The 12,031-nt window shown below is 45.3% G+C and overlaps 1 protein-coding gene across 1 annotated transcript in view; it reads left to right on the plus strand.

Annotated features, from left to right (window-relative positions):
• Positions 1–9,014, plus strand: part of LOC106548842 (uncharacterized) — a 58,980-nt gene extending 49,966 nt beyond the window's left edge. The window contains exons 12-15 of the mRNA XM_087722258.1: positions 1,802–1,963; positions 3,531–3,601; positions 5,325–5,429; positions 8,392–9,014. Of these exons, the coding sequence (XP_087578384.1) occupies positions 1,802–1,963; positions 3,531–3,601; positions 5,325–5,429; positions 8,392–8,546 (493 nt within the window). The 3' untranslated portion in view covers positions 8,547–9,014. The remainder of the gene's footprint in view (positions 1–1,801; positions 1,964–3,530; positions 3,602–5,324; positions 5,430–8,391) is intronic.
• The last annotated feature ends 3,017 nt before the right edge of the window (positions 9,015–12,031 follow it).

Genomic DNA, 12,031 nt, shown 5'->3' on the forward strand with positions numbered 1-12,031 from the left:
TTTTGAACCTACCCAAGAAGGAAGGATTTATGACTCCCTGCAGCTTCAGAAGTTCTTCTCAGTAACATAGATGGCTACAGAGACATCTCTTGAAAGAAGAACGTGGTTAGTGTTTTCAGCTGCCCCCATAAGGACCTGGGGTGGCTGAGTGGCTAAGATGCTGAGCTTGTCGATCAGAAAGGTCGGCAGGTGGGCGGTTCAAATCCCTAGCGCCACGTAACCGAGTGAGCTCCTGTTACTTGTCCCAGCTTCTGCCAACCTAGCAGTTCGAAAGCACGTAAAAATGCAAGTAGAAAAAACGGGGACCACCTTTGGTGGGAAGATAACAGCGTTCCATGCGTCTTCGGTGTTGAATCATGCCGGCCACATGACCACGGAGACATCTTCGGATAGCGCTGGCTCTTTGGCTTTGAAAGGGAGATGAGCACCGCCCCCTAGAGTTGGGAATGACTAGCACATATGTGCGGGGGAAACCTTTACCTAGGGTAGGAATGGAAAGGAAAGCATTTAATTTGCCCTGAATGCAAATATACTTAAATTATTATTTGAATAACACAGAATGCAAAACTGAGGTATTTTTAAAGTTGGATCACTGCAAATTTTTCGATAGGGATTTTTTTTTAAAAAAAAGAAATGCAATAGGGGAAATTGCTCTCTGTTTTATCTGTTTAATGTAATCCTTAAAAAGTTATTGCTAAAAAGGAAAAATAAATAAATTAGATACTTCTTAGTATCTTTCTGCTTTGATGGGCCAAACAATTGTGGGATAAGTCTAATCAAGAGACTTCAAATGGTTTCCCAACTGTTCAAATTCACCCTTCGGAAACCAAAATTAAAATGAGTTTATATGGAATAACATTCTTAAGGGGCACCTGGAACTGCTGTTCTGGGATGTGCATAATCCCTGCTCGCGACGTCTTCGGACAGCGCTGGCTCTTTGGTTTTGAAAGGGAGATGAGCACCGCCCCCTAGAGTTGGGAACGACTAGCACATATGTGCGAGGGGAACCTTTACCATGAGGCCCTGCAAGATCTTTGGCTCATTGTTTTATTTTTCTTACGCAGCTGACTCAGGAAGAAAGATCCTGACGGAAAGCAGATGAATGGGATAGAACAGAATGATAGAGTTGGGAGGGACCTTGAAACTAGTACAGTTCTTCCTGTCTTTTCCTATAAGAAGAAGAATCAAACAATCCAGGCCCAGAGCAATGAATATTGATCCTGTTTTTTTCTCTCTCTTTTCCCCTCTCTCTTTCCCTCCCTCTCTCTCCCTCTCTCTCTCTCTCTTCATTTCCCCCTCTCTCCCTTTCCCTCTCTCCCTCTCCCTCTTCCTCTCTTTTCCTCTCTGTCCCTCTCTCGCCGTCTCTCTCTCTCCATTTCCCTCTCTCCATCTCCCTCTCTCTCCCTTTTCTTCTCTCCCTCTTCCTCTCTCCGTCTCTCTCTCCCTCTTCCTCTCTTTTCCTCTCTGTCCCTCTCTCGGTCTCCCTCTTTCTCCCTCTCCCTCTCTCCCTCACTCTACCTTTCTCTCTCTCCCTCTTCCTTTCCCCCCTCTCCCTTTCCCTCTCTCCCTCTCTCCCTTTCCCTCTCCCCGCTCTCCCTTTCCCCCTCTGTCCCTCTCTGTCCCTCTCTCTCTATCTCTCTCTCCATTTCCCTCTGTCCATCTCCCTCTCTCTCCTTTTTCCTCTCTCCCTCTCCCTCTCTCCGTCTCTCTCTCCCTCCCCCTTTCCCTCTCTCTGTCTCCCTCTCTCTCCCTCCCACTCTCCATCTCTCCCTCTCTCTGCCTCTCTGTGTGTCTCCCGCAGGAATGGCCGTTTCATTGTGTTCGATTACGCAGCCTCCTCGGATGTGCGTGGGGAAAAGTGTGAAATGAAACTCCACGGCGACAACAAAAACCTTTTCCGCCTTTTCCTGCTGCAGAACAATCAAGGGAAGAAAGTGGAATTCCTCTTCCGCACAGAAACACAGTAAGGACTGGCAGGGAGAAACTCGGCAACCGGGCTCAGTTTTACAGGGGTGCCCAGGAGAAGCCCATTTACGCCACTGCCAGCTTGGAACAATGCCAAAAGCTTATTTCTCTTTAAACGGTAGCCGCCCCTCTCTTTGTGAGCCCACAAAGTGAACACTGGTTTCCCTCAGCTGAGAAACAGAGGTGAGCCCCACTTCCTTAAAGTCGGACATGACTGGACAGGGGAAACCTTCACGTAGTTAATTTAAACTTGTGTGCATTTATTTATTTTTTATTTTTTATTTTTTATTTTTTATTTATTATTTATTATTTATTATTTATTATTTATTATTTATTATTTATTATTTATTATTTATTATTTATTATTTATTATTTATTATTTATTATTTATTATTTATTATTTATTATTTATTATTTATTATTTACTATTTACTATTTACTATTTACTATTTATTTATTTATTATTTATTATTTATTATTTATTATTTATTATTTATTATTTATTATTTATTTTTTATTTTTTATTTTTTATTTTTTATTTTTTATTTATTTTTTATTTATTTTTTATTTATTTATTATTTATTTTTAATTTTTAATTTTTTTATTTTATTTTTTTATTTATTTATTTATTTATTCATTTATTTATTCATTTATTTATTCATTTATTTATTTATAACATTTATATGCCGCCCAATCCCGAAGGACTCCGGGCGGCTTACAAAAAAAGAGAGGGAAAAAAGAGAGAGAAAAAACAGTTTAAAATCACAAAAGCCACATACATTCATTCTAATCGGGGCTGGACCTCAACAATAAGGTCAACAGGCCCAGGCCTGCCGGAACAGCCAGGTTTTAACAGCTTTTCCGAAGGCCATGAGAGTGGGTAAGGTCCGGATCTCTGGGGGTAGCCGGTTCCAGAGAGTCGGAGCAGCCACAGAGAAGGCTCTCCTCCGGGGGCCCACCAGCCAACACTGTTTGGCTGATGGTATCCGAAGGAGGCCCACCCTGTGGGATCTTACTGGCCGCTGGGAGGTATGTGGCAGTAGGCGGTCTCGAAGGTATGCTGGCCCTAAGCCATGTAGGGCTTTAAAGGTAATAACCAACACCTTGAATTGCATCCGGAGACCAATTGGTAGCCAGTGCAGCTCGTGGGGGACAGGTGTAACGTGGGTGTACCTCGGTGCACCCAATATCGCTCGCGCGGCCGCATTCTGGACTAGCTGCAGTCTCCGAACGCTTCTCAATGGTAGCCCCATGTAGAGCGCGTGCATCTGATTGCTGGTGCACGACAGCCCTTGGCTGATGGTTTATAGTGCAGCATGACCTGTGAGGACATCCCAATGTGGCCGATAGAACAGGTCAGGCACAACAACTTGCAGCCTAGTATGTTTCAAGAGAAGGAACCCGGATTGTTGTTGGGGGCAATATGCTGACTCTGTAAACCGCTTAGAGAGGGCTGAAAGCGCTATGAAGCGGTATATAAGTCTAACTGCTATTGCTATTGCTATTGCTAAAGGAAGCGAGCATGCAAGGTCTTGCTTTCTAATCACCTTCTTTGCTTTTCCTAGGAGTGAGAAGCTGCGATGGATTTCTGCTCTTATGCCCCAGCAGCCTGAACCTGACCTGTTGGATGATTCTGGTAAGAAAACTCGGGGCACAAAACTAATCAAGGGGAATATTTGTAGCTCAGGGTTGACATGATTGGGTCCTTTGATGCCCTCTGAGATTTGTTGTTTTCTTTATTTAAAAAAGTTTTTTTTAATTAGATAAACATTAAAAACATAATGTGACATTTCTTTTTTTTAAAAAAAAATAGTTTTTATTAAACATTATTACCTTTAAAAACAGAAAGAAAAACACAACAACATAAGAAAAGACAACACATACATAACAATATAAAGCAAATATATAGCCTTTTGTATCGGCATTCATTAGTTATACATTTTTTTTAAGCGTAAAACATACAGATACAAATACAATTTTAAACATACAACCCCCCTCCCTTCCCCCCCACGGTGACAGTTATTCATAGCCCAACTTTTTTCTTTCCTTCCTCATTGTTAGGTCTCTAAGCCACATCTTCTCATTACAAAGTTCAGGGATCTATTACAATACCCATGTTCGCTTTTAACTTTCCCCGTTTTAAGTCCCTGCTGTTCTCCTTATCGCCCACATATACCATAAGTTCCACCTAACATAATGTTCCGTTTCTCCTTTGTCCCTCAGCCAACCCGTCATTCTGTCCATTTCTGCACATTCATAGATCTTTTTAATTATAGCATCTTCTGACGGTATGGTAGTGGATTTCCAAAATTGTGCATAAGTTATTCTTGCGGCCATAATGTGACATTTCTGGCATCAACATTTCCCTATAGTTTTTGGATCTTACAACAATTACATTTTATATCCATTACATAGGTATGTCCGGTCAATCAGATTACCTGTCCATTCATCCCTTCTGATATCTGATTACTAACCATACTAATACATATCCCAATCACATTACCTATCACACAATCTTCATACCATATTTTCCAAGTCTTAATTTGACTGTGTTTTTCTGCCCCGGCCTTTTGCCCTCATTTCTAACCATCGGTACTATTTGTCCCAGATTTCGTGATATTCCGTCTCACCCTTGTCTCTGAGCTCCAGAGTCAGTCAGTCCATTTTGGTTCCACCACAAATGCACGAACGACAAAAGCGTGCCTGACTAAACCGCGGTGACTAAACCGCGGTGACAAAACCGCGCAACGAAGGAGCGACGAATGAGCCCTGAAACGCGCTGACAAAGCGCGCCGACAGAAGCACGCTGTAACCTAACCCTAAACCTAACCCTAAACCTAACCCTAACCCTAAACCTAACCGTAAACCTAACCCTAAACCTAAACCTAAACCTAACCCTAAACCTAACCCTAAACCTAACCCTAACCCTAAACCTAACCCTAAACCTAACCCTAAACCTAACCCTAACCCTAAACCTAACCCTAACCCTAACCCTAAACCTAACCCTAAACCTAACCCTAAACCTAACCCTAAACCTAAACCTAAACCTAACCCTAACCCTAACCCTAAACCTTACCTTAACTTAAATCGCGCTTCTGTCGGCGCGCTGTTGTCGGCGCGCTGTTGTCAACGCGCTTTTGACATCGCGGTTTTAGCGCCGCGGTTTTGTCGGCGCGCTTATGACGTTCGCGCTTTTGTCGGGTCACGGTCCATTTCTGCATACATCAATATCTTATTTATTATTTCTTGTTCCGAGGAAGTCGCCTTATTTGTTTCCATTTTTGTGCAAAAACCAGTCTTGCCACTGTTAAAATATGTAGCATTAAATATAGTCCATCTGTATCCCATCATGTTTCCAGATGCCGCTCAAGTGCAGTGTGTGAAATCCTACAAGGCACGAGAGCATGATGAACTGACTTTGGAGAAAGCCGACATCGTCATGGTCTTGCGGCAAAGCAGTGATGGTGAGTTCACCAACATGGGCTTTGTGGTAGGAGAAAGAAGGACATTTCTGGCTTTGCCATTGGCTTCCTGGTGGGAAAGGGTCCCTTTCAAGGGATGAGATTCAGCCGGTTCAGACCGGTTCGGACGAATCAGATGCTAATTGTACATCTGATTCGCCGAACCGGTAGTTGCCCTGCCCATCCTGCCCTCAGCCTTTGCACAGGCCCTGCACTTACCCCAATCCAAAACAGGCCACATGGAGACTCTTGGGAGGAGTGTGGTGGGGTAGCAGGGGCAGGGTGTGATGGGCAGGGCCAGCCAGGTTTGGGATTTGGAGGTTCTCCGTACCGGCTCCAATGTTAGCTATGGGTTCTCTTGAACCCGGGTGAACTGGTAGCAGCCCACTCCTGTTTGAGTTGCTTGAATCAAGAGTCACAACACATGGCCACTGTACCTTGAGAGCTAAGGAGGATTGAGGCAGAGGAGAGGAGAGCAGTGGAAATCTATGGGCTGATCCTTGGGATGGAAGAACCACCGCTGCTAGCGAAGCCCCACTCTACCTCTGCGGATAAAAAGCAGCGGGTGGAGATGAAGGTGGCTCAGTGGCTAAGGAGCTGAGTTTATCAATCGAAAGGTCGGAAGTTCGAATCCCTAGCACCACGTAATGGAGTGAGCTCCCGTTACTTTTCCCCAGCTTCTGCCAACCTAGCAGTCTGAAAGTACATAAAAAATGCTAGTAGAAAAATAGGGGCAACCTTTGGTGGGAAGGTAACAGCGTTCCAGGCACCGTCAGCATTTTGTCATGCTGGCCACTTGACCACGGAGGCATCTTCAGACAGCACTCCATGGTCACTGGAGAGGGTTTGTCTTGTTTGAGGAGCTGGGTCAGAACAGGCCGTCTGAAGCTTGTCTGCAGGTAGAGTCCCAAAGGTTATAACCTTACTTCAGTGGTGGGTTTCAAACTATTTTCGAACCTACTCTGTGGGTGTGGCCTCCTTTGTGGGAGTGACTTGCCAGCCATGTGACCTGGTGGGAGTGGCTTGCTGGCCATGTGTTTTCTTTCTTTCTTTCTTTTCTTTCTTTCTTTCTTTCTCTCTCTTTCCTTCCTTTTGTCTCTCTGTCCCTTTTTCCTTTTTTTCTTTCCATCTTTCACTTTTTCTTTCTTTCTTTCTTTCTTTCTTTCCCTCTCTCTCTTTCCTTCCTTTTGTCTCTGTCCCTTTTTCCTTTTTTTCTTTCCATCTTTCACTTTTTCTTTCTTTCTTTCTTTCTTTCTCTTTCTCTCTCTGTGTGAGTCTGTGTGTGTGTCTGTCTGTCGGTCTGTCTCTCTGTCAGTAGTGGGTTTCAAAAAATGTTGGAACCTCTTCTGTAGGTGTGGCCTGCTTTCCGGGTCCACTGGTGGAACCTCTTCTAACCGGTTCGGTAGATTTGACGAACCGGTTCTACCGAATAGGTGCGAACTGGTAGGAACCCACCTCTGCCTTACTTGCATCATTGATGTAGGTGATGTCATTGGGGCTTCTACTAGGCATGTATGCCATGGAGCGCTGAAATTCCTGGTTATATTATGGTGTTTCCCTAAGAGGGTCTTTTCTTCTCCCCCACCTCCCACAAATAAGTGCTTGGCCTTATTTTCGGGGAGGTCTTATTATTTTGAGTTGCAGGCGGTCCCTTAACCTTCGCCCGCGACCCGCGTACCAGCTGATCCAGAGAGGGCCAGAGGTTCTGTGTTTCTGGCACACTCTTGCCTGCTGCTCTTTTTGTGGCCGCCCGTAAGAGAAGGGGCGCGGGAGCTAGGGTTTGCAGGAGCAGCCCCCGCAAGGAGTTTCCACGTGGATAGCAGGGGCATGTGGGGCATGTTCCCCCTTCCCCCCAGGAAATGGCGGGGACAGGCTGCGCATGCGTTTAAATGTTTTAGGAAAGGGCTAATTTTCAGGGGAGCTTTCATTATTTTTGAGGCACAGGGGGGCGGCGAGTGTGGTCACCTCATGGCTGCTGCTGTGTTGCAATATTTTCTGGGGGGGCTTATTTTAGGGCATGCGCTCAAAAGCGCGATTGGGTTTATTATCCAGGGAGGTCTTATTTTTAGGTTCCCAAAAGATGCCCTAATTAATTCACGAGCCTCGAGCCAAAGTTCAAAAGAAATCCAGTCCTTTATTCGGAGCAACATTTCTGGCAATGCCTGCCATGGAGTCGGATCTGATTTCCATTTAATGGTGGCTGAATTTTACCACTGCGTCTCCCCTCCCCTCCCTCAGTCTGTGTCATAAATCACATTCACCAACAAAGTGCAGCGCATCACACGCCCAGTGGTGGGATTCCAATAATTTAACAACCGGTTCTCTGCTCTATTGACCAGCTGGGTAGGCGTGGCTCAGCGGTCATGTGACTGGGTGGGTGTGGCCAACTCAACGTCACTCAGGTCGATGGGCACTTCACCTTAGCTGTTACAATGTAATTTTCAGTGGTGTGGTTAACCGGAGAGGCAATTTCTATAAGCAGGGCAATAGAGATGAGGCTAGAAACAACACTAGAATGTTTCCTCCCTGCCTTCCTTACAGGATTATCCCTGTAAAGTGGAAAAAAACAAAAGGAGATTTCTTCCAACAACCAGTTCTCCGAGCTGCTTAGAAAGTTAACAACCAGTTCTCCCGGATAGGTGCGAACCGGCTGAATCCCACCACTGCACACACCTACTGTAGATATCTGAGATCCGACCCCAGCCGAAGGTATGCGTGGAATTCTCTCCCCGCTCTCCTCCAATGTCAACTTGATAAACAGGCATGGAAATGCTTTTACAAGTTGACACTTATTTTCAGGGAAAACAAGGTAGGGACATTGACCAGGTATAGAGAGCCATCCTTTATACATCAGGGGAACACGTGCGTTAAGGCGCTTAATTTTTAGGGATGACAAGACAAAGTTGCAATGCACAAAATCACGGCGCGTTGTCCTCCAAACACTTTGCTTTTGATCTCTCCGTAGGCTGGATTAAAGGCGTGAAGCTCTCCGACGGAGAGAGAGGCTGGTTTCCTTTCGATCACGTGGAGGTTATCTCCAGCAGGCAAATCCGGCAGATGAACCTGAAGGAGGAGCAGCGGGTCAAAAACGCCAAACAGCAGGTCTTTCGCCGGAGATAAAAGATCCCCTTTCTCCAGATGACCCTCCACCCTGTCCCTCCAACCCAGGAGGACGTTGCAAGGTGTTAAACTGCGCGTGTCAAAGACGAGACTTGAAGGGGCAAAGCACAAGCTGCTGTCACTGGCATCGGTCATGCCAGTCTGTCACCCCTGTTGGAAAAAGCAGGAGGAAAGAACTGCATGGTTTTTCTTCTGGTTGCGGAGAAGAGGAAGAGCCAAGGAAACGGACAAAGATCTTCTGAAAAACTGAGCTTTGCTCTGCCATGTTTAAATGCACAAATCCGCCGGCCAGGGAGTTTGCTTCAGCTCTTGCAAAAAAAATTATAAAGAAAACGCTTTAGCCCACCTCACAGAAAGATGTTGAGGCTAAAATGTTAATATTTGAACGGGCTTTGGACTGTCTAGCAGAATGCAGTAGGGGGAAAATACACTTTGTGGTATTCGGATATAAATGGCCTTTTCTTTCCATTTTAGCATCGTGCGAAATAATAATGTTCCCACCAAAGAAAGAAAGACGTTACAGCAACGGCTGGCGGGAAAAAAAAATTAGGTCCAGGTTTCTAGCATGATTGGCGTTCTGATGTGGCTCTGATCCCTTTTGCAGCCCCCCAACACGTGTCTGCGCCTGCACATTTCTCAAGGGAAACACTTGATTTTGTTCACTAGGAAAGTTTTGTTGTTAGTTGCGAATCCGTGTCCGACCCATCACAACCCCATGGACCATGTTCCTCCAGGCCTTCCTGTCTTCTACCATCCTCCGGAGTCCATTTAAGCTCACACCCACTGCTTTGGTAACTCCATCCAGCCACCTCATTCTCTGTTGTCCCCTTCTTCTTCTGCCCTCAGTCTTTCCCAGGCTCTTCTCCAGTGAGTCCTTCCTTCTCATGGCCACCTAATGAGAAGGAAGGAAAGTTTTTACCTGTTTTTAATTTCTGCACGTTGGGTGGTATTAAAGGAACAGGATTAAGAATAGAAATTGAAGGTTGCAGGAATTGGATAAGTCAAGTCTAGTCTAGTGAAAAGAAGGACCAGGGGAGACATGATTGCAGTCTTCCAATATCTCAGGGGTTGCCACAAAGAAGAGGGAGTCAAACTATTCTCCAAGGCACCTGAGGGCAGGACAAGAAGGAATAGATGGAAACTAATCAAGGAGAGAAGCAACTTAGAACTAAGGAGAAATTTCCTAACAGTGAGAACAATTAACCAGTGGAACACATGTTGCCTCCAGAAGTTTTAGCTGCTCCATCACTGGAGGTCTTTAAGAAGAGCCTGGACAGCCACTTGTCTGGAAAGGCATAGAGCAATGATAGCTAACCTTTTCCAGACCCAGTGGCCAAAGGGCCAATGTGGAAAGCATGTGCCATCCCCCCTGTGCACGCACATATGCCACAGACGAACGCATGCGCCTCCCACACCCCTCGCACATGCATGGCAGAGACCCGACAACCCGGTGGCCGGTGGGAGGCACCCGCGCATGTGCGGCGGAGCGGAAGTGGTGGGACGGCTCACTTGCCCACAGAAGGCGCTGCCATCATGGGTAGAGAGGCTCCGCTGGAGTAGGGTGTGTGTATGTGTGGATTAAAAGACCTCCAAAGTCCCATCCCACTCTCTTCTTCTGTTCTATTAAAAAAAAAGAAAACTAGTGGTTTTGACCTTCCTTCTCTTTTTTTTAAAATCATTTTATTAAGAGATAGAAAGAAAACAAGATTTTTAAAAGTGAAAGAAAGGAGGAGAAAGGTGCAAAGAAAAAAAAAAGGAACAACTTCCCAGTTTTTTTCAGTGCAGAAGGGTGCAAGAAAAAAGAAACGCAACCTCTTGTTTTGCATCTGACGACATTCCAAGTCGTTTCTATAACGACAAAATCATTCCCATCAATGAAACTTAAAATCAAAGTTTCAATTTTTTCCCCCCAGTTTTGAGCAAAACCTTCAGAAGCGGTTTCCAAGTCCAGTAAGGGCAGGGGGTTGGGCTAGAAGACCTCCAAGGTGGTGGTGGGGGGTTATTTTATTACTTTACTAATTTATTATTTTTTTTTCCTTTGTTCTTTTTCTTTCTTTCTCTTTCTTTCCTCCCTTTCATCTTTCTTTCCTTTCCTTTCCTTTTCCTTCCTTCCTTCCTTTCTTCCTTCCTTCCTTCTCCCTCCTTCTTTCCTATAGTTTTTACATCCACAAAAGCCTCCTTGAGTCGCTATGTGCAAGCAGCTGGCAATATAAAATTTCTAAAATAAATTGTGCAACCTTCCTGGGCAGCCTAAAATAGGGGGGGTCTCCAACCTTGGCAACTTTTAAGACTTGTGGACTTCCAACTCCCAGAATTCTGGGAGTTCTAAGAATTGAAGTCCACAAGTCTTGAAAGTTGCCACGGTTGGAGACCCCTGGCCCAAAAGGTGCTCTGAAGTCAACCCCACTGAATTTGACTAGGTTTCCACTACTTTTGAATTGCAGTATTTATTTATTTGTTTGTTTGTTTGTTTGTTTATTTATTTATTTATTTATTTATTTATTTATTTATTTGACTTATATACCGCTTCATAGGGCTTTCAGCCCTCTCTAAGCGGTTTACAAATTTTTTTAGCACATTGAGTCAGCAACTTGCCCCCACAGTCCGGGTCCTCATTTCACCCACCTCGGAAGGATGGAAGGCTGAGTCGACCTTGAGCCTGGTGAGATTTGAACCGCTCAGCTGCAGATCACAGTCAGCTAAAGTGGCCTGCAGTACTGCACCCTAACCACTGCGCCACCTCGGCTCAGTAACCTATTTGCGCATTCGTGCCGAGGATGTTGGCCGACAACTATTTGCCTGGGGTCTCATAACAGCGCGCATCATTGTCTCGGGGACCCATTTAAACCGGGGAGAGAAATTTGTTCCAGAAGTCTCGCAAACGCCGGAGGAGAGGGAGACCCCCCGTGTGCTACCTAAAAACTACTTCTGAAATGGAAAACATGATTCGGGGTTCAGCAGCACACGATCCAGTGCTGGAAGCGGGCAGAGGCACCGGGCTGCACACCCCCTAGAAGGGGTGAAACATAGCTGTCCAACAGTGGAGAGCCAGGAGGGCCAATCTTACGTCCGGCTTTATAAAGCCTTAGTAAGACTACTACTAGAGTACTGCATCCAATTTTGGTCACCACACTATAAAAAAAGATGTTGAGATTTTAAGAAAAAGTGCAGAGAAGAGCAACCAGGATGATGAGGGGACTGGAGGCTAAAACATATGATGAACGGTTGCAGGAACTGGGCATGGCTAGTCTAGTGAAGAGAAGAACCAGGGGAGACAGGATAGCAGTCTTCCAATAGTTGAGGGGCTGCCACAGAGAGGAGTGTGGGGGTTCAAGCTATTTTCCAAAGCATCCGAAGGGCAGACAAGGAATAATGGATGGAAACTTTAACAAGGAGAGATTCAACCTGGAAATAGGGAGGAACTTTCTGACAGAACAATCCACCGATGGAACAGAAGTTGCCTTCAGAAGTTGTGGGAGCTTCAT

Source organism: Thamnophis sirtalis, unplaced genomic scaffold (assembly GCF_051295495.1).
Source record: "Thamnophis sirtalis isolate CommonGarterSnake01/CBP01778 unplaced genomic scaffold, rThaSir2_p1.2 scaffold_9, whole genome shotgun sequence".
Classification (NCBI taxonomy): domain Eukaryota; kingdom Metazoa; phylum Chordata; class Lepidosauria; order Squamata; family Natricidae; genus Thamnophis; species Thamnophis sirtalis.